Here is a 19,430-nt window from a genome sequence, read left to right on the forward strand (position 1 = left end):
TTAAGGAGAATAATTTTTCTCTCTCCTCCTTTTAACAACCTTTTATGTACTTGAAAACTGTTATCATGTCTCCTTTCAGTCTTCTCTTCTCCAGACTAAACAAACCCATTTTTTTAAAATCTTCCCTCACAGGTCATGTTTTCTAGACCCTTAATCATTTTTGTTGCTCTTCTCCGGACTTTTAGCAATTTGTCCATATCTTTCCTAAAATGTGGCACCCAGCACTGGACCTAATCATTGTGGAGTAGAACAGATTAATTACTTCTCGTGCCTTGTTTACAACACTCTTGCTAATACATCCCAGAATGTTTGCTTTTTTTGCAAGTGTTACACTGTTGTGTTGGCTCATATTTAGCTTGTGATCCACTATGACACCCAGATCCCTTTCCGCAGCACTACTTCCTAGGCAGTCATTTCCCATTTTGTGTGTGTGCAACTGACTGTTCCTGAGTGGAGTACTTTGCATGCGTCCTTATTGAATTTCATCCTATTTTCTTCAGACCATGTTTCCAGTTTGTCCAAATCATTCTGAATGTTAATCCTCCCCTCCAAAGCACTTGCAACCCCTCCTAGCTTGGTATCATTTGAAAACTTTATAAGTGTCCTCTCTATGCCATTATCTAAATCATTGATGAAGATATTGAGCAGAACCAGACCCACAACTGATCCCATGATGACAGGTGCACTGGAAATATGTAGAGAGACTTGAGGGCAATGGATCAGGAAGTAGCTGCCCTTGTGGGGGTGGGGGCGAGGGAGAAGAGAGGCAAGCAAGGGGTTGGGTGGAGAAGGCAGTGGCATGGTGGGGAAGGAGGAAAGGGTGTTGCTGGGGGTCAGAAAGCAGCACTGTGGCAGGGAGGAAGCAGTAAAGCACCAGGGTTGGCTCAAGCAACTCCGGGATCCTCCCCCGCAAAGCCTCTCATTGGGCTGCACCCCCAAGTCTCCCTGTGGGCCCTAGGGATAAGTACAAGCAGAGTCTCCTTCTCCCCACGCCAGCCTCCTTTCCCAGAGCAGCTGCGGAAAGGGGGGAAGGACTCAGCCCCCAGGGAAAGGGAGCGCCCCCACACGCGGAGGAGCAGGCACTGGGGTGTCCTGTTACACAGGAGAAGGGGGGGGACTGTGATGTGCCGCAGCCTACGAGAAAAGGAAAGATCCCGCTGCCACCCTTGGGCCGGGACACCACGGGGCAGCTCCCAGGGCTGGCAGCCGCCGCTGCAGCCCAGGCCATGCGGCTCCCCAGTCACTCTCCTGCCGGGGCTGCCGGCTTCATTCACAAGATTTGGAGAGGGGCCGCCTCGCGACTGGGGAGGGTGTGACCAATCGGATCCCGCAGCCATGAATAAATTAGTCAAACCCATCTGGCCATGGGTCAGGTGACTCCCAATTCCCGACTTTAACCACTACCCCCCAGCCCGCCTCTTGGCAGGAGCAACGCTTCACCGGCAGCACTCGGCGCCTTGCAGTTGCTCCTCTCGCTTTCTCTTCTGTCTCTCTCTTTTGTTTTAAACTTGCTACGAGCTCTTGCCTCCTTCTGGAGGAGGGACGCTAAGAAGCGCTGTGCCTCTGTCACCCCAGCTCTGATTGGAATAGAGCCAGCAGCAGTAAAAGAGAAAAGACCCCCCCCCCCGAAAAAAGAAGAGATCCTGACTTGTTTAAGCAATGAGAAACTCTGCTTTCCTGCTGTGCATTGGAATTGCATGTTGCACTGCAGCGAGGGACCCCGCACCGGTTGCAAAGGAAGAACTGCTGAAAGGTAATTTACACCAGAACTTATTGTAAGGATCAGTGCAACAGTTGTTTCATTGACTTAACGCGTGGATTAGGCATAAAGCTACAGTCAGATGCCAGTCATTTCTGTGCCCCGCTTAGAACTCCATGTTGACTTTACCTTGGTCTTGACGATGCTCCTTCGGTGGTTACAGTACCCACGTTCAGACTTTTTTGTGTGGGTTATTAAATAAGCCGGTATTGTAAAAATAAAGTTCATATACATTTAGTTTTAACATAATGGTTTAGTTCAGGTGGATTTCTTCTGCCAACAACAGTCTTGATTAATAGATACATACGAGGCACCAAAGTTTCAGATTTAAGGGGATAACTGCTGGGAGAGGTTGCTCTATTACTGTAATAGCAAACATCTTAAGAGAGAACTTGCTGTGTGATTTCTTTTTAAGTATTTGACAAGACTAGTGTGTAGAAAGCTGGTACATGCATCATCCAGTGAAGGCATGGGGTAGGAAATAGAAGTAACCTTTTTCAGCTGAACCGGTAGACGAGCTAATGCTCTAGGAATGTATGAAAGTTCCCCCTGAATCTTAGAAATATTTTAATCACTTTACAAGCTTTAAACAAACTGTTATGTAGATAGCGAGTATAGCAAGGCATAAGCAATATCCTCTAGCACCCCTAACTAACTGTCACTTCTTTCTTTGGAAGCCTGGATGCAGGAAACCTGTTAGACACTCTCACATACACACATTTTCATAGCTAGTTCTGCTCACGTGTTCTCATGAGCTGCAGAGTTCTGGTGCATTCTGTAACATAACAGAGACAAGGAAAATGGCATGTTGAGACGATCAAGACACATAATCTCATGTTAACCTGTGCTTGATCCTAGGTGTTAGCTGTAAGATGCTAGTAAAGGCACAGAGGTCTAAAGCAGGTGTACTTCCAGTGAAGTCACAGGGGTTGCACGTGGGCTGGATTTCTTTTCAGTTTATAAAAGTTGCACTTACAGTAAGACTAGACACCAATTTTGAAATGAAATTAAGTGGATTCCGTGTCAAAGATAGCACTTGTTGCTTCACAAAAACCCAGCTGTTAATCACCCCCTGCCTCCAATTCAAGTTCAGATGGGGAGGGGAAAGGCAAATTCTGTAACTAACCCTTTCTCAGAACTGCCATCGAAGTCTATGGGGATTTTGTGCTAATAAGGGCTGCAGCATTTTCCATGGATAATTAGATTTTGGAAGGTCAATACGTTTTGGCCTATTTGAGCTACAGCAAACCATGCTCTTGGAAGCCAATCAACATCATCTACTCTTCATAACTGACTTACACTAATTAAATGGACAGCACAGTATCCCCCCACGGCATCCTTCTGGACACTCCCCCACTCCCTCCTGTAATGTCTGTGAATTCCAAACCAAACTACTCTGGCTAGCAGACTGAAGTGACTTTGCAGATTGGTGAGCTGCCATCAGGAGAGCTTGCCATACTGTGCAGGAGATCCTGGGTGAAGTTCAATTATAGCAGAGTGGCTGAAGTCCCAATCTTCCATCAAAAAAGCCCCAGGCGTCAGAAAAGTTTGGATATTACCAAGAAACCTGTTTTCCAAAACTTTAGAAGAACAGGGCATGAAGCTTCTTGCTTTGACAGAACAAAAGCCAGCTGTTGAGCTGGAAAATGCTGCTCTACTGGATGCAGGATAAGGAGGGGGATTAGTGTCTGACTTTGAATCATTTGCAGAGGATGTAATCAAGGGTATTTAAGGAAGTTGAGGTATCCTCCCTATGCAGCTGTCTCTGAAACTACATGCCAGCTGGTATCTTCTAGAGCAGTGGTCCCCAACCTTTTTGTGGCCAGTAGCACATTCATGTTTTCAGAAGTGTGTGATGGGTGCCAACAATTTTTCAAGGCTTATTTTGTATTTGTATGTTAAATAATACAAAAAAAATCATATTTAATATTACATAGTATATGAATCCATAAGATAAAAAGGGTAATTTTACATGTAAAAGGTATTAATTTAAATTATTTGGCAATTACTCTTTCATCTTACCATGTGAATTTGCTTTTTTTTAAATCTACCTGTAAGAAAAATTAAGGAGTTTTTTACAAAATAAGTATCATAAACAGTTTTCATCTCATTTACTTTAAAAAAGTAAAACATTGTTAAATTGTTGGTCCAAATATATTTATTATTCTTACTTTAACATAGAATGAAGCCTGCAGCCCCGGAGTTCTCTGTCCCTGGCAGGCACGGGGCCACGGCTTCTCTCACCTGCTGGGCACTAGGTGGGTGCACATAAATGCCCCGGTGGGTGCCATGACACCCACGGGCACCGCATTGGGGACCTCTGTTTTAGAGGTATCTTTAGAAATACTATATTGTGTAAGCCAGAAAATCACCTCCCTTTCTTCAAATTGAGGAAGTGGAGAATCTGATTTCCCATCTCCTAGCCTTCATTTGATACCAAAAGGGCAGCAAACAAACTCTAAAAATACTCTACTTCTCTGTGTTAAAAAATAAAACCCTACCTTGCACTTACTTTGTTGAATCAGACCATAAAAATAGTAACCATGCACCCTGCTGATCTGTCTCCAGATGACACTGTTGCTGAGCTGCTGAAGAAAGAAGAAGAACTTGCACAGGCTCAGAAGCTACAAGTGAAGTTTAATCTTCGCTCCTCCACACTTCCAAGGGATGAAGGCTGCTTTCTCTCCATAGGCCAAGACAAATGTTTAGAGGACTGCAAATTCAATTTGACAGCTAAAACCTTCTTTATTATTCATGGATGGACAGTAAGTATGGGGAATTCTGTGTAGGCACTACTTAGTTTTCTTTGTGCTCTTTAGTTGGGCAGCACAAATGGCTCGAACAATATTATTTGGTATGCTTGAGTTTCCATGCATGTGTCTATGTCTAGAACAGAGGTGACCCCTAGAAAGGGTGTGAGGGGGTGGAGGTCAAGTGCCCGGAGGCAGATTAAGATTTACTGGGGTCCTGTGCACAAAGAACATTTGGGCCCCTCTACATCTCCTCCCCCTTCCTGCCACAGGGCCCTATCCCCTGCTCACCCTCTTCCCCCAAGGCCTCACCCCCGGCCTGGCCGAAAGCTGGGGCGTGGTAGGAGCTGCCCAGGGAGCTCAAGCCATTATGGGAAGCCCTGGACCTTTCACCTTCCCTGAGTGGAACGCCTTGGGTGGCAGGGACACAGGCCGGGGGCTCCCAGGCACCTCAGCCCCCTGCCCAGGGAAGATGGAGGACCCTGGGCTCCCCACAGCTGCCCAGGCTCCCTGGGCAACTCTTATCGCAGCCTAGGGCGGTGGCCCCCAAACTTTGGGGTGTGTCCTTTTAGCGGGACATAGAGGAACATTCAAGGGGGTGCAGTGAGGCTGGGGGAGGTGCACTGGGGTTGGCTCAGCCTCCACAGGGAAGGGGTGGGAGCGCCACCCAGCCCTGCTCTGCCCCCAGCCCCAGCTATGGCTCTGCTCCCAGCTGCAGCTCCGCTCCTGGCTGCGCCCTAGCCAGACCTCTGGCCATGCTGCCAACTGCGGCCCCACTCCCAGCTCCTCACCGCAGCTCCTGGCCTCAGCTTTGGGGTGCGAGGAGGGGCATGGACCATGTAAGGGGAGGAGGGGTATGACCAGAAAAGTTTGGGGACCCCGGCCTAGAGTGACCTTATGTCCTGTTTTGGCCCTGGATGTCCCAACTTTTTTGGCAAAATTGGGCATTTGTTCCCTTTGGTCTTGCCAACTGATCACCAGTTGGGCATTTGTCCCCTTTGCTCTTGCCAGTTTTTCCCAAAAGGGGCTATGAGAAGGGGGGTGACCGGCAGGATCAGGTCAGCCATAGATGGGGGGAAAGGGGACCTTGGATGAGCAGCTCGGGATATCTCTGCATGGTGGGAGGGGCTTGGACCAGCTTGGGATGGGAGAGGGGCTCAGGCAGCTCCAAGCTGGGGGAGTAGCAGGGAGGGGGAGGAATATACTCTCTACCACAGGCTCCTCTTCTGGCCTGGCCCGGGGCTGAGGCCTCGAGGGGAAAGCAGAGGAGCCGAGGTGGAAGAAAGTGCCAGCGCTCCTGCATGGCCTCGAAATTGGCCACGGCACCCTGGGCCTGTGCAGTAATCTGCCACTGCAAGTGCCTCCTCAGATTGGCCTTCTGAGCGTGGGAGGGAGAGGGGCTCTGTCCTTCTCTCCCTGCGCCTCCCCCCAGCATGTTCAGGCGCTCTCCCCGGCAGCCAGGTGGCAAGTGGAAGGGAGCTGCTTCTGCATAGGAGAGCTTGGAGGCAGTGGTGGCTTACTCCTTGCCCAGGCTCGGCTGCTGGGGACAAGAGCTGAGCAAGCCGGAAACATGCTGGGGGAAAAGGGGCTCTGGCTTGCTCGGCCCCTGGCAGTCAAGCCTGGGCTGGGAGTGAGCCATCGTTGCCTCCCACCCAGGCTCTGTGCCAGAGAGAGCAGCCGAATATGTGCGGGGGGGGGGGCACAAGGAGAGAAGGACAGAGGCCCTTCCTCCCCCCACAGATAACATGGGGTAGGGAGAGCTTGGTGACCCAGGCTGGGCACAGGGTGGGGGGCAAGAGGTGTTACTGAGCAGAAGAGATGTGTCCTCCCCTCTAGATTGTGCCCTTCCCCCGCCAGTATGGGGAGGCACAAGTCGTCTCTGGTGTAGAATATACAGGATACTGTACTTTTCCTGTTCTGTACTGTGCAACCTCCTACTCTTTCTGCTTGAAGGTATAATTCGAGGTAGTGGTGCAATGTTGCTAGCACTTATAAGAACTCTGCAAAATCATACTGACCAGCCCGTGTCGTTTATCCTCATTTTATATTTGTGCCACATGAAGCGGACTAAAGAAGTCAAACTTTCTAAATGAAAGCGTGGAGACACTGTTCAAAAGCAGACTTCCTTTTATAGAGGTAGTAGCGAAGTGCGGGATACAAGTACTGGTGCCTAGTGAAAGCTGGAACCGTAAAAAGTTGACCATAAATTTTAAAGCGTATAAGGCTAACCTAATGGCATGTATGTGTCCAGCTTTCTATGACCAAGAAGAGCTAATATTTTATTTCTTGTAGATGAGTGGCATGTTTGAAAACTGGCTGGAAAGCCTGGTAGCCGCTCTTCAGAAGAGAGAGAAGGATGCTAACGTGGTGGTGGTGGACTGGCTTGGACTTGCCCATCAGCTCTATACTGATGCTGTGAACAACACAAAGGTGGTTGGAAAGGCCGTTGCAAGGGTGCTCAACTGGTTACAGGTAAAAGTTATAATAATGGCCCCTGTGTTGTAATGTACCGTATCGTTCAGTTTGCACACGGGAACAGAATGTATGCCAGTTCTAACACTTCTGGAATGTGAAAGATGGTGGTGTAATTCTTGACCTCAGTTCAGCGACATGGTTAAGCACAAAGATGTGCCAAATTCAAACCTCATAGAAACAGGAGCAACTCTTAAGCGATTCCGTTCCTGCTTTAGTGAAGATACATCTGCTTGCATCAGGATTGGAGTTCTGGCCAATGGGATGACCTTATCTAATGCTACAGACAAGAGCAAATATACAGTGCTTACTGAATTTAAAGTTTAGACTCTTCACTTGATGAAAATTAAGGCCTAGGTTTTCAAGCAGTGACCAGTGATTTGAGTGCCTCCACTTGCAGATGTCCAGATTGAGACTCTTTGGGCATGTGTTCAGAGGTGCTAAGCAACAGTGCTGGAACTGGGGGTGGGGGATATGCCCCCCATTTTTTAACATTGGTGCAGTTTGAGGGGCAATATTGCCCTTCAAACTGAGCTGATCCCCCACCACAAAGCGCAGCCCCTGCTGGTGCCTCTCCATGCCTGCCTGAGGCTTGCAGTTTGGGGGTGTAATGCTGCCCCCTGCCTCCCCCCTCCCCAAACTATGCCCATGTTAAAAAGCTGAGGACATGGCTCTCTGGCTCCCCTGGTTCCAGCGCCGATGAGCCCTCTCCACTTCTACAAATGTTCCAGGGCCCTTGGTGATGAGCACCTGCAGAACTAATTGACTTCAGTTGGAATTTGGGTGCTCAGACCTCTGAAAAATCAGGCTCAAGATGTCAAGTTAGGCATCCAAAAATCAGTACAATTTCTGGAAAAAATAAAAGCTAACCTGCTAATGCTGCTACTAAGTTACTAAACCTGTAGGGCTACAAAGCAAAACTCTGAAGCCCAGACTCATCACACCAGATAGTCCCTTCTTGTTTCTAGCCTTCAGTCCCAGTAAAAGTATGCTTTGAAAAACTGACTAGTCTCCAAACTACTGAATCATCTTGCCAGTGTCTTGAGAAAACATAACAGTTAGAGGCATGATCCAAAAGTACTTTTACACTGGGGATGTGTAGACCTGAACTTTGCAGTTTGAGTCCCTCTCCTAGATATGAGTTATCAACTCTTGAAAATATGAACAAACTTAATTATTTCTACACTTGCAGGAAAAGCAGAACCTCCAGCTTAAGAATGTCCACTTAATTGGGTACAGTCTTGGTGCCCATGTTGCTGGATATGCTGGTAACTATGCACACGGAACAATAGGCAGAATTACAGGTAAGGCTGTCCTAAAACTACTACAATGCAATACTTTTGTCATCTCTTGCAATATTAAAAAGGGTTGTCAGAACCTGAGAATCCTAACTGCTTTGTTGAGATGTCTTATTCTGGGGTTCGTAATAATTAAAGTATCCAACTTTTCTTTTTTAATTTTCCACTCAGGCACTCCTCACTGATGGTTTTCTTGCATCTTAAGGGTACTAAACTAAGATGATTGCTTCAATTCTACCTCCCACTTATTGCCAAAAAAACCCCAAACCCTCAGTGAATTTTTATTAATCCTGACACTTTCTCATGAAAGTGAGGCTGCTGGCACAGACTGGCATCAGGTCCCAACTAGATGTGCAAGCTAAACACTGATTCACTCAAATGCCCTCAGACACATCCTTGCTATCAACATTCTAAATCTCAGAGTAGACCTGGCTTTCAAGCTAGCCATTTGCTTCCCTTTTTGGCCAGCATCAAATTTTAAACTCTGCCTTTCCTTTGTGAAGAGCTACCGTGTCCCTCCATGACCCACTTCCTAGTAAAGTGCCATTGGTTCAGAAAGCCAGTACTCTAAAGAGAAACTTTCAACTTTCCATGTGGAATGACTTGGATCTTGTACAGATTTGGAAACATGGTGGGGAGGGCTGCATTGAGAACAGGAAGTTCTCTGCAATAAAGTGAATAAACTAGAACTTAGTTAATAAACAGTGGAAATTTACATTTCCACCTGGTGACCTCCAAATGTCACAAGTCCTCAATTAAGAGACGACTAGGTTAATTTTTATTAGATAAAGCAAAATAGGAGAGTGGGTAGGTAGTGGCTTATAACTAGGATCCCACCAAATTCACGGCCATGAAAAACGCGTCTCGGACTGTGAAATCTGGTCTTTTGTGTGCATTTACCCTATACTATGACGATTTCACAGGGGAAGGCTGGTGTTTCTCAAATTGGGGGTCCTGACCCAAAACAGAGTACCCTTACTTCTGTGCTGCCTTCAAAGCTGGGTGGCCAGAGAGCGGTGGCTGTTGGCTGAGCGCCCAGGTCTGAAGGCAGCACCCCACCAGCAGCAGCACAGACGTAAGCGTGGCAAAACCATCCCATGCCACCCTTACTTCTGCGCTGCTGCCTTCAGTGCTGGGCAGCCAGAGAGTGGCGGCTGCTAATGAGGGCCCAACTTTGCAGGCAGCAGCACAGAAGTAAGGGTGGCTATACCACACCTTGCCGTCCTTGCTTCTGCTGCCGGCTGTGCTGCCTTCACAGCTGGGCTCCTAGCCAGCAGCCACCGCTCTCCAGCTGCCCAGCTCTGAAAGCAGTGCAGCCGCCAGCAGGGGCTCAGAAGTAAGGGTAGCAGTACTGCAACACCCCCCCCCCCCCGCACCCCACAATAACCTTGTCACCTCCCTCCAACTCCTTTTTGGGTCAGGACCCTACAATTACAACACTGAAATTTCAGATTTAAATAGCTGAACTCCTAAAATTAACGAGTCTTAAAATCCTCTGACCATGAAAATGACTAAAATGGACTGTGAATTTGGTAGGGCCCTACTTTATAACCAGGTCCCTCATGTTAAAAATTGCCAAAGTGCAGGATGGTTCAAACAAAACATTCTGGTTTTGACCCATCTTTAGTTCTTGGTCTTAGCCAGCTACTCTTGTCTAGACCGTATTACTATAAAGAAACTTCGTATTGTCCGAGGTATCAATATGGTGTTACTAATAGGAATTTGGATCCCTTGAACACTGGGAAAGGTCAATTGTTCAGATTTTCTTCACTACCTCTCTCTTTTCTTCCTCACCAGTCTCTCCTCTGCCAATTTACTTTCTGGAGTCTGCAGTGGTTCCTCTCCCCTATAGAAATTCATGCTTCATAGACTGTCTCCTGTGCCCCTCCCATACTAATGAACCTGTCTCCAAGTCACATGTCTTATGCCTTACATGAAAATCTCAACTAACACACCTACCCACAGAACTTGCCTAGTGTTGGAGTTACTATTTATGCAGGGTATTACTACAGCGCAAATTTAACCATAAATTCCTTTATTAAATCCAAAGGCCAAATGGTATTTATACAATTGCTGTAAATGTGCCTAAATAAGTTATTACATCCAAACAGTAACATACTGTTGATAAGCATTTGATCAAGATACTTCAACAGGCTAAACCTAGGGATGCTTAGATCCATATTGGTCAGCTCCAATGTGGTCAGGCAGGTATTAGCGTTTACTTTTTTATACCCTTTAACAAGAGATGTCATTGTCAATTACTGACATCAGCTAAAAACAAATTTGAGACCGTTTACCCTCATTTCCAGTCTCAGTCCAGATAAGATTTTACAACCACCTTTCTTCAAGGCTATTCCTCTCCTCCTCCTTTCTGACAAACATTTTTTTTCTCTTGCACCTGGGTTCACATAGGCCCTAATTTTTGAGATAACACTGGTATGTGGGATGGGAAGATACACGTTGGCTCATTTTAAGACAGATTCTCTGTCTTATTTAAAACCATCTGCAGTCACCTCTATCAGTCAGAGACCTTCTTTTTAGAAACTTCCCCTATTTCATTAGTTACTTTTTGCACCTGCCACTCTCCCTTCTTATAACTCATTACTTTCAAGGCCTTTCTCTTAGTTGCTAGTTAGAGCCTCTCTTTACAACACGTTTCTTTAACCCGATTTAAGCTAAACTTTAATCCTCTAGTTTTATATTCATTCTAGGGATAATAAAGGGTCCTACAGGGTAAAGGCCTTCACTTGTTCAATCCACTGCTCACTCCCAGCTCCTAGTGAAGTTCAGATTTAGCCCTGAATACTTGAGCAGTAAGAGTGACGCATTTCAGAACGGTATCAACACAAACGTCCTGCTTTCATGACCTGAATAATAGCTAAACATAAATGACCAGCGTTCTATCCTGGTGATCAAACACCTTGTTGGGGTGCCTGCTCTCGTGTGCCACACCACTGGACCCCTCTAATACAGACTCACAAGTGCCTAGTGAGTGGAGTGTCCAGTACAATGGAGACTTCACTATTTTTTTTTTTGGACTTCTGTTCTTTGCATCACAGCTTCTAACAGCAGCAGTCTTGAAGAAATGTCCCTTTAATAACTTGAAGATTCCAGATACTAATGCATACTCACTCTGTGTGACATTGAATGAACAGTTTATACTTGTTTTTCTAGATTGTACTCTGTGGGGTAGGGTCTGGTTGCGTCACCCTCTGCTAGGAAAGTACCTAGCAGATTTTTTGCCACTGCTGTATTGTGCGTTCTGCTTAACAGGCTTGGATCCAGCGGGCCCTATGTTTGAAGGAGCTGATCCTCACAGACGTCTCTCCCCTGATGATGCAGACTTTGTGGACGTTCTTCATACATTTACAAAGGAAACACTGGGTCTCAGCATTGGGATCCAGATGCCTGTGGGTCACATTGACGTCTATCCCAACGGGGGAGATTTCCAGCCTGGTTGTGGATTAAGTGATGTTTTGGGAGCAATCGCATATGGGAGTAAGTTCTTATTTTTTCCTATTTAATAATTTACCGGGGGTGGAGGCGAGGAGAAGAGACACCACCTTACATAGGCAGGTGTATTGGAATAATAGTTACAAGAGGCAGTTCTCCATCTAAGCTGTCTTTAGACTGCGCTCTCCCCTTGAAATCAGTAAACTGGTAAGTCTGGTGTTAATCATCATGAGCTGAAAGACTAATTTCTACTCCAGGCCACATTACACTGGCTCTGAAGTCTTGCCTTCCGTCTCTTCAGCTAAATGTGTTTGAACAAAAAAGTCTGTCAGCTTCAAATGTAGTGTATTAACATCTCGTTTTTTTAATTGAAAAAATGTTTTGGGTCAGACTTAACTTTTGTGTTGCACATCAATTAATCTAACTTACTAACTTGTGCAGCAGATTGTAGGTGTTGGGGTGGTGAATGCTAGACCTCAGCAACTTATCTTCCCATCACAACTTTCTCTATTGAGCTAGATATTGGGAATGTCATTAGATGTGAACATGAGCGAGCTGTACACCTCTTTGTGGACTCCCTTGTGAACCAAGATAAGCAGAGCTTCGCCTTTCAGTGCACCGACTCCAGCCGTTTCAAGAAGGGAATCTGCCTGAGCTGCCGAAAGAACCGCTGCAACAGCATTGGTTACAATGCCAAGAAAATGAGGAACAAAAGGAACAGCAAGATGTACTTAAAAACCAGAGCTGATATGCCTTACAGAGGTAGTGGGTTTTTTTTTTTTCAAGCTACTGAGATCATACCTTTAGAGAAGACCTAATATTTTTGTCAAGAGAGATGAGTGGGTTATCTCCCTCTGTTTCAGAATGCTTGAATTCAGATTTAGAATTTGGAGGGCTTAGCAGAAACTAAAATAGTGACAATAAAAGCAACCTTCACTAATACACTTATGCATAAAATCAGCTTCAGGATAGCAAGACAGCAACATTTAGTATTAAGAAAGAAAGTTCACGCTCCACCTCCCCACTAAAACAAATGTTCCCTGACTGCTTCTATAAGAGGACTCTTTCAACAGTGTTCCTCTGTGTGGGGATGGTAGAAGATTGCTATGATTCTGCTGCAACACAAGGCTCAGGGTGTACTCGAAGAATAGAATGGTCCTAGAGTTCCATCTGTGGCTGAGTAATTATCAGCTTTCTAATTGGAGCTCAGGCTCATAGGCACCCATCCAGGCTGCTTGTATAGGTGATCTTGTCTCTGCCAACTGGCATCATCTTGCAAACCACAACTTGTCATGGAATAAATAATACCCTCTATTCACAAACTGGGCTCTGTGCTTGTCTCTCTTCAGTTTACCATTATCAGATGAAAATGCATATCTTCAGCTACAAAAGCTTAGGAGAAACAGAACCCACCTTCTCAGTTACCCTTCATGGTACCAATGGCGAGTCTCAACCCCTCTCTCTGGAAATGTAAGTGGAGTACAATTGACTCATCTCCCTATTTTGATGAGGACAGTGGGAAGGACCCATGGGACTAGAAGCAACAGTTAACAATAAAAGCAGAGTTGAGAGAGAGAATTATTGCTGTTGTTGCAGTTGAGTCTAATATCCAAAAATCTGCTGAATGATGGTAAAGCAGCAAACTAATTAATGCCAGATTTTATTCTTGGGGAGATGAACAGCCATATAGGAGACAGTAGATTGGTCATGGGGAAAAGAAAAGCAGAAACAAGGCACAGTACCTCTTACAGCCCAGGGTGTATCAGATTGGCTTCCAATCTTACCAAAAACCTCCCCTCTGCCTTGCATGATGGAGGATTTTTATGTGGTTTAAAAGCATCCCCCTGTAGTTTGTTCTTGGCAAAAAGCATTCGTCATCCGGGAGGATTACAAAAGGGGTGTATAGTTCCTTCACATCATCCTGCTGGAGGAGTAAGTAAATTGTAACTGCATGTTGCCTTAGGAGGGATGGAAAAATGGAGGAGCCAAATATGAGATCCCACAAAGATAACGCTAAACCAGATAGCCAGAGTCACTTTCTTTAATCAAACCAGTAACAAACTAGAACCATGATCTTCAACTGCATGTGTAGAATGTTTGATACTCTCTCTCAAACTCTTCTTTTCCCAACACAAGTGTTTGAGAAGTACAATAAGTTGTTTCATTAATGAGGAATGCTGAGTCTCTGCCTATTTTTCAGACTTGAGCAAATTGGCCTGAATTCTACTAGCCCCTTCCTGGTCTATACTGAAGAAGACATTGGTGACCTCTTAAGGATCAAGCTCACCTGGGAAGGATCATCTCAGTCTTGGTACAGTCTGTGGAGAGAGCTCAAAAGTTACTGGTTTCAACCTGATAAATCTTCCAAGGAGCTGCATATCAGACGTATACGTGTGAAGTCTGGGGAAACTCAACAGAAGTGAGTAGAGCAGTAGTTCTTTAGGGAACACTCGTGACTTGGTGTGAGCTTGAGATTTCTGAATAAAGAGTGTTCAGATGTGTCAAAGACAGCAAGAAAAGTAGCTAATTGCTGCTCAGTGAGGGAACTTTGATGGGTCAAGCAATGCCTCTGTTAGATGGCACCCTGTAGCGTGTCTTGCAGTGGTGAACTTCCCGGTGCTGCCGGTTAGAGAACAGGCTTTCTGTGAAGCTAACGAATTCAGAAGAATGTACATGAGGTGTCAAGGACTTGGCTTCTTACTGCCCCTTACATAACCTGTAAAGCACTAAACTAGAGAAGGAAACTAATGATTTTGAATGCCATTCAATAGCAGACTGATCACTGTTAAAACTAATACTCTAGAAGGGAGTGGTGCAACAGCATTCTTGAAATAGAAATGGCCCATAATCGGACAAGAATTGCCTTCCTGGCAGTGAACAGTGCTAGAACTCTTGCTGACCCCTTCTCTGACTCTAGAAAAGAATGATGGCTATGTGTTCCATTTAGAGACTACTTTCCAAAGTGTATAAATAACTTGCATCAGTTTGTATGTGTAATGTCTCCATAGCTTCTGACCTTTTCCTTTCAGGTTAACTTTCTGTGCAGAGGATCTTCAGCTGACCAACATATCTCCTGGTAAAGATCTCTGGTTTGTGAAATGTAGAAATGGATGGCCAAAAAAAACCGAACAAGGTAGGGCATTAATTAAATGCTTACCTTTTGCAATCCTATTATCTAAGGCCGGGTTCAGCAACCTTTCAGAAGTGGTGTGCCGAGTCTTCATTTATTCACTCTAATTCAAGGTTTCGCGTGCCAGTAATACATTTTAATGTTTTTAGAAGGTCTCTTTCTATAAGTCTATAATATATAACTAAACTATTGTTGTATGTAAAGTAAATAAGGTTTTTAAAATGTTTAAGAAGCTTCATTTAAAATGCAGAACCCCCCGGACCGGTGGCCAGGACCCGGGCAGTGTGAGTGCCACTGAAAATCAGCTCACGTGCCGCCTTCGGCATGCGTGCCATAGGTTGCCTACCCCTGATCTAAAGCATTAGGTTGTGTATAATGAGGACAAGTATAATCAAATTGACACTGAAATTTCAGTAAGTGGGGAGAAGTTTGCAACAGATGTTCTTATAGTCTTGAGCAAGAAAGCTTAAAAAAACTCAGTGGACTCCTAATTACTAATGGCATGTTAATGAAAACTCAGCTGGCCCATTTAGGGCTACATAACACCTTCTGCAAAGGACATACTCTAAACTCTAGTGCACCCTCCTGATCAATTAGGATTGCTACTGCAGTGTGACTTTAAATCCATCAAGTGTTAAGTAGTGAGGATTTGATGACTCCTATGTATGTGTGTTTTTAAAAAAAAAAAAAAAAAAAAAAAAAAAGGGGGTGGGGGGGGTGTTTCAAATTTGTTCTACTCCATTGAGTTCAGCTGAGATACACCAGAGGTGAACTTGGTCTAGCATCTCTCGGACTTAAAGTCCAAGCTGTAAAAGAAGAGTCTGTCCAGCACTAACATTTTGCATTTTGATTAAAGCTTTTGCAAACACTGCAACAAAGCCCCGTGTAAAAAGTTTGCTTGCACAGTTATCTCAGATGGCAGAATTCAGTCTTTGAGCAATCTCAGATGGTATCTAGTGCCAGGTTTGACAGAAGTAGTGAATTGCTCTTAGTGTTTGCTACTGCATGTATTTAGAAGTTCACAAATTGAAGTCATGCAAAGTCCAATATAAAATTCTCATGGCAAAAGAATTGGCGAATGTGCTAGCTGAAACCAATGCCCAGAAGGTACAAAGGCAGGCTGCAGTAATGCCTACATAGCAGGAGGACAGCTGGCAAACTCTGCTCTTCCTCATAGTGTAGGTTCACTCCTGGAATTACTGCTTTGGGGCTGGAATCTACCACCTTTACTCATGTGGTGTAGTAGCTTACTTGACAAGTAAGCAGATGAGTATTAATGGATGGGCAGAGTTAGGCCCTCAGGGTATATCTACGTTGCAATTAAACACCTCTGGCTGGCCCATGTCAGCTGATTTGGGTTTGTGGGGCTTGGGCTAAGGGGCTGTTTAATTGTGAGGTAGACATTCAAGTTTGGGCTGGAGCCTGGGCTCTGGGACCCTGCAAGGGGGAAGGTCCCAAGGCTCTGACTCCAGCCTGAGTCTGAATGTCTACACCACAATTAAAACAGCTCCTTAGCCTGAGTCAGTTGATATGGGCCAGCCACAGGTGTTCAATTGCAATGTAGGTATACCTTTAGTGAGTTGGAGTTGGATAGATTTGTAGGTCAAAGTATCAATCCATCCTTAAATACCATTGAATGTGCAGGCTCTAGAGTCAAAGATCTTAAACATATAGTTTGTTAGGAATTACTTTTTTTTGCCTTGCATCACTGCCATCTGCAAGTCTGTATAAATGCATGTTACACTTGGTACAAGTTGGAGTTCCCATAAAAGGTTCCAGCTCTCTGAAAGTTATTGTAGGCAAAGGTTCCCAACAGGACAAAATACTAAACTGCACCTAGTCTTCAGCCTGTCTCACAGGTCCATTGTTTGCTTTCTTACTAACCCATATGTTACAATTTTGAATTAAAAAAAAAAAAGGCAACCTTTGCATTTTACCAGGTATTTCATCCTTTCATCCATTTCTCCCAGCTCTTTCCTTAGATCAGCTTTGAATCTGCACTGAAGGTTTTTCTGAAGACTTGCACAAAAGGATCTAACTATCCAAAACATATGAGAAGACTACTGCAGATAATTACATAGGTGAAGAGACATTTATGCAGTTTTTCTTAGTACCACTTACTATTCAGGACAGAAAACTCTGTCTTGTTGAACTGATGCAGGCAATGTTTCTGGTGAGGAGTGATCCATATGCATTCAGTTGCTGTCCTAGAATAACTTATTACAATTACTAAACTCACCCTACTCAGGGGAGTCTGGTTTATGTGCATTAACCTACTTTTCCTGATCGGTGTTATGCTCTGCATAGTCTATTCCCAATTGTCCCAGTAAATTGGAAGTACCAACAAAGTTGAGATAAATCTGTGCCTTCATTCTAGTCTATCTATGTGCCATAGAAGTCAAGGGAAAATTGATTTATCTGATCAGAATAGCTGATGACTAAGCTACTGAGAATGCATAGCAGTGTCTGTATAGCTTAGGAGTACTACAGAATCTAAAATTGCACTAAATGGTGTGGAAGAATGGGTAGACCAAACCAGCAAAGTGTAAAAAGGCTAAGCACAAGGTAGTCTCTCCTCTAACTTCCATCTTCTCTCCATTCTGTCCTTTGCTTTTCCCAGAGACCATTACTGTAGATCTGCTGGATATTGTAGTACACGTGGCTAATCTTGTTTTTAAAAAAAAAAAAAAGTCCAACACTCCATCCCACTCTGTTCTATAGAGAAAGCAGATCCAATATGTACTGAAGTTATTGGCAGATACTTTCCTTTAAAATGTTTGTTCTGATAAACGTCAGTATTTTTAAACAAGGACTATCCAGTACTTGCTTCATGCAGTTCTTATCCTGAAGAATATAGAAGGGCAACAGGCATCTACTTACGGTATACTTGGAAGGTATCTGCACTGCTTCAGGCAAACTTGACATTCAATGATATATATTTTGAAGATGCATTCACCTCTGCAAACTGAACTTGAAGGCAACTGTAGCAGCAAGGCACATTTTAAGGTTTTGTGTGAGTATGTGCGCACATACACTTGACTGGGTTTGGATACTAATTTAACCTACAACATATAACCATGCTTTCCCCCCAAAAAAAGTATTTTAAAGCTATTTTTATTCCATGATTCCAGATAAGATTGGTTTTGTAATGGAATTAATCTAATCCACTCTGCAGGAAACTACTGTTCTGACTAGGCCAGATTCTTCCAAGTAATCAGTCTACTTAGGTGAGAGGTGACCTGACTGTCTTTTCAGGGGTGGGGGCATTTTAATATATTTGGGATCACTCTCTTGGCTTTGGTGTTAAATGCAATGCTTTCTACACAAACACCAAAAGCTGCCATGCAGCCTGATGCTTTAAGTTATGAAGACCATCAGCCAGGTCTCTTTAAAGGGCCAACAAGAGTGTGTTAGTCTGGCTTCTTTCTTAGTGTCTCATTCCAACCAAAGTTAAAATAACCATACACGTTTGGAGAATAGAGTGATGTTTGTCTTGGTTATATACAGTCTTCAATAATTGAAGCCTCTGGTAACTATCTGTGATTTGTTGCCCCATATATTTATAGAGTGGTCTTGAAGTTGTATTTGTATATTACGATTTTTGTACGACTTGGAATGCTATTTATTTCTCAAATGTACATATGTAAAAAGTTTTTAAACTTTTGCTTTGGAGTAATAGTTTTAATAAACTTTAAGCAGAAAAATAAACATAAGTCTCCTGTAAAAATAAGTTGCATAGTTTTTAATTCTGGGGAAGGAGAACACTCTATAAGTTGGCCATGAAATCTTTCTGCCTATTTTATTCAAACCTATAAACAATGCCAGTCAAACGCTGTTGCCAGTGAAGTCATTGAGCACAGGATGTGGTTGATAAATTCCAAGGCCAGAATGAATATTGTGATCATCTAGTCCAGGGGTCGGCAACCTTTCAGAAGTGGTGTGCCGAGTCTTCATTTATTCACTCTAATGTAAGGTTTCACGTGCCAGTAATGTTTTTAGAAGGTCTCTTTCTGTAAGTCTATAATATACAATAAAACTAAACTACTGTTGTATGTAAAGTAAATAAGGTTTTTAAAATGTTTCAGAAGCTTCATTTAAAATTAAATTAAAATGCAGAGCCCTCCCGGACTGATGGCCAGGACCCGGGCAGCGTGAGTGCCAGTGAAAATCAGCTCATGTGCTGCGTTTGGCACACGTGCCATAGGTTGCCTACCCCTGACCTAGTCTGACTTTCTGTATAATTTTACACCATAAAACTACTCCAAAATAATTCCTAGAATTTATCTTTTAGAATAACATCCAATCTTAATTTAAGACTGCAGTGACATAAAATCCATGACATTACTTACTGTTTAAATTTATGCCTTATTTCCAGTGTGACTTTGTCTAGCTTCAACTATGGTGTCTGAGATCAGTGAACATAAGGGTAATGCTAGCCATTGGGAACAGGGGAAAGAATTTCTAGTGAAAGCAGGCAAGGAAATACACATTCTACTCCATCTCTGTTGCAAAGTTTTCCATGCTTTAGTGAGGACAGCTTGAGTGCTCTCTGCTACAACTTTACTTGC

At 44.2% G+C, this 19,430-nt stretch overlaps 2 protein-coding genes across 3 annotated transcripts in view; one reads left to right on the plus strand and one right to left on the minus strand.

Annotated features, from left to right (window-relative positions):
• RPL17 (ribosomal protein L17) overlaps positions 1 to 19,430 on the minus strand; it is a 347,358-nt gene that overhangs the window by 39,133 nt on the left and 288,795 nt on the right. The gene's annotated exons all lie outside the window — the stretch shown is intronic.
• Positions 1,445 to 18,576, plus strand: LIPG (lipase G, endothelial type). The gene is made up of 10 exons (XM_050944737.1): positions 1,445 to 1,753; positions 4,328 to 4,524; positions 6,802 to 6,981; positions 8,174 to 8,285; positions 11,553 to 11,777; positions 12,252 to 12,494; positions 13,082 to 13,202; positions 13,933 to 14,151; positions 14,762 to 14,865; positions 16,833 to 18,576. Exons 1-10 carry the CDS (start codon positions 1,660 to 1,662, stop codon positions 16,853 to 16,855), a joined length of 1,518 nt encoding a protein of 505 aa, XP_050800694.1. The 5' UTR covers positions 1,445 to 1,659; the 3' UTR covers positions 16,856 to 18,576.

The sequence above is a fragment of the Gopherus flavomarginatus genome, chromosome 3 (genome assembly GCF_025201925.1).
Source record: "Gopherus flavomarginatus isolate rGopFla2 chromosome 3, rGopFla2.mat.asm, whole genome shotgun sequence".
NCBI lineage: Eukaryota > Metazoa > Chordata > Testudines > Testudinidae > Gopherus > Gopherus flavomarginatus.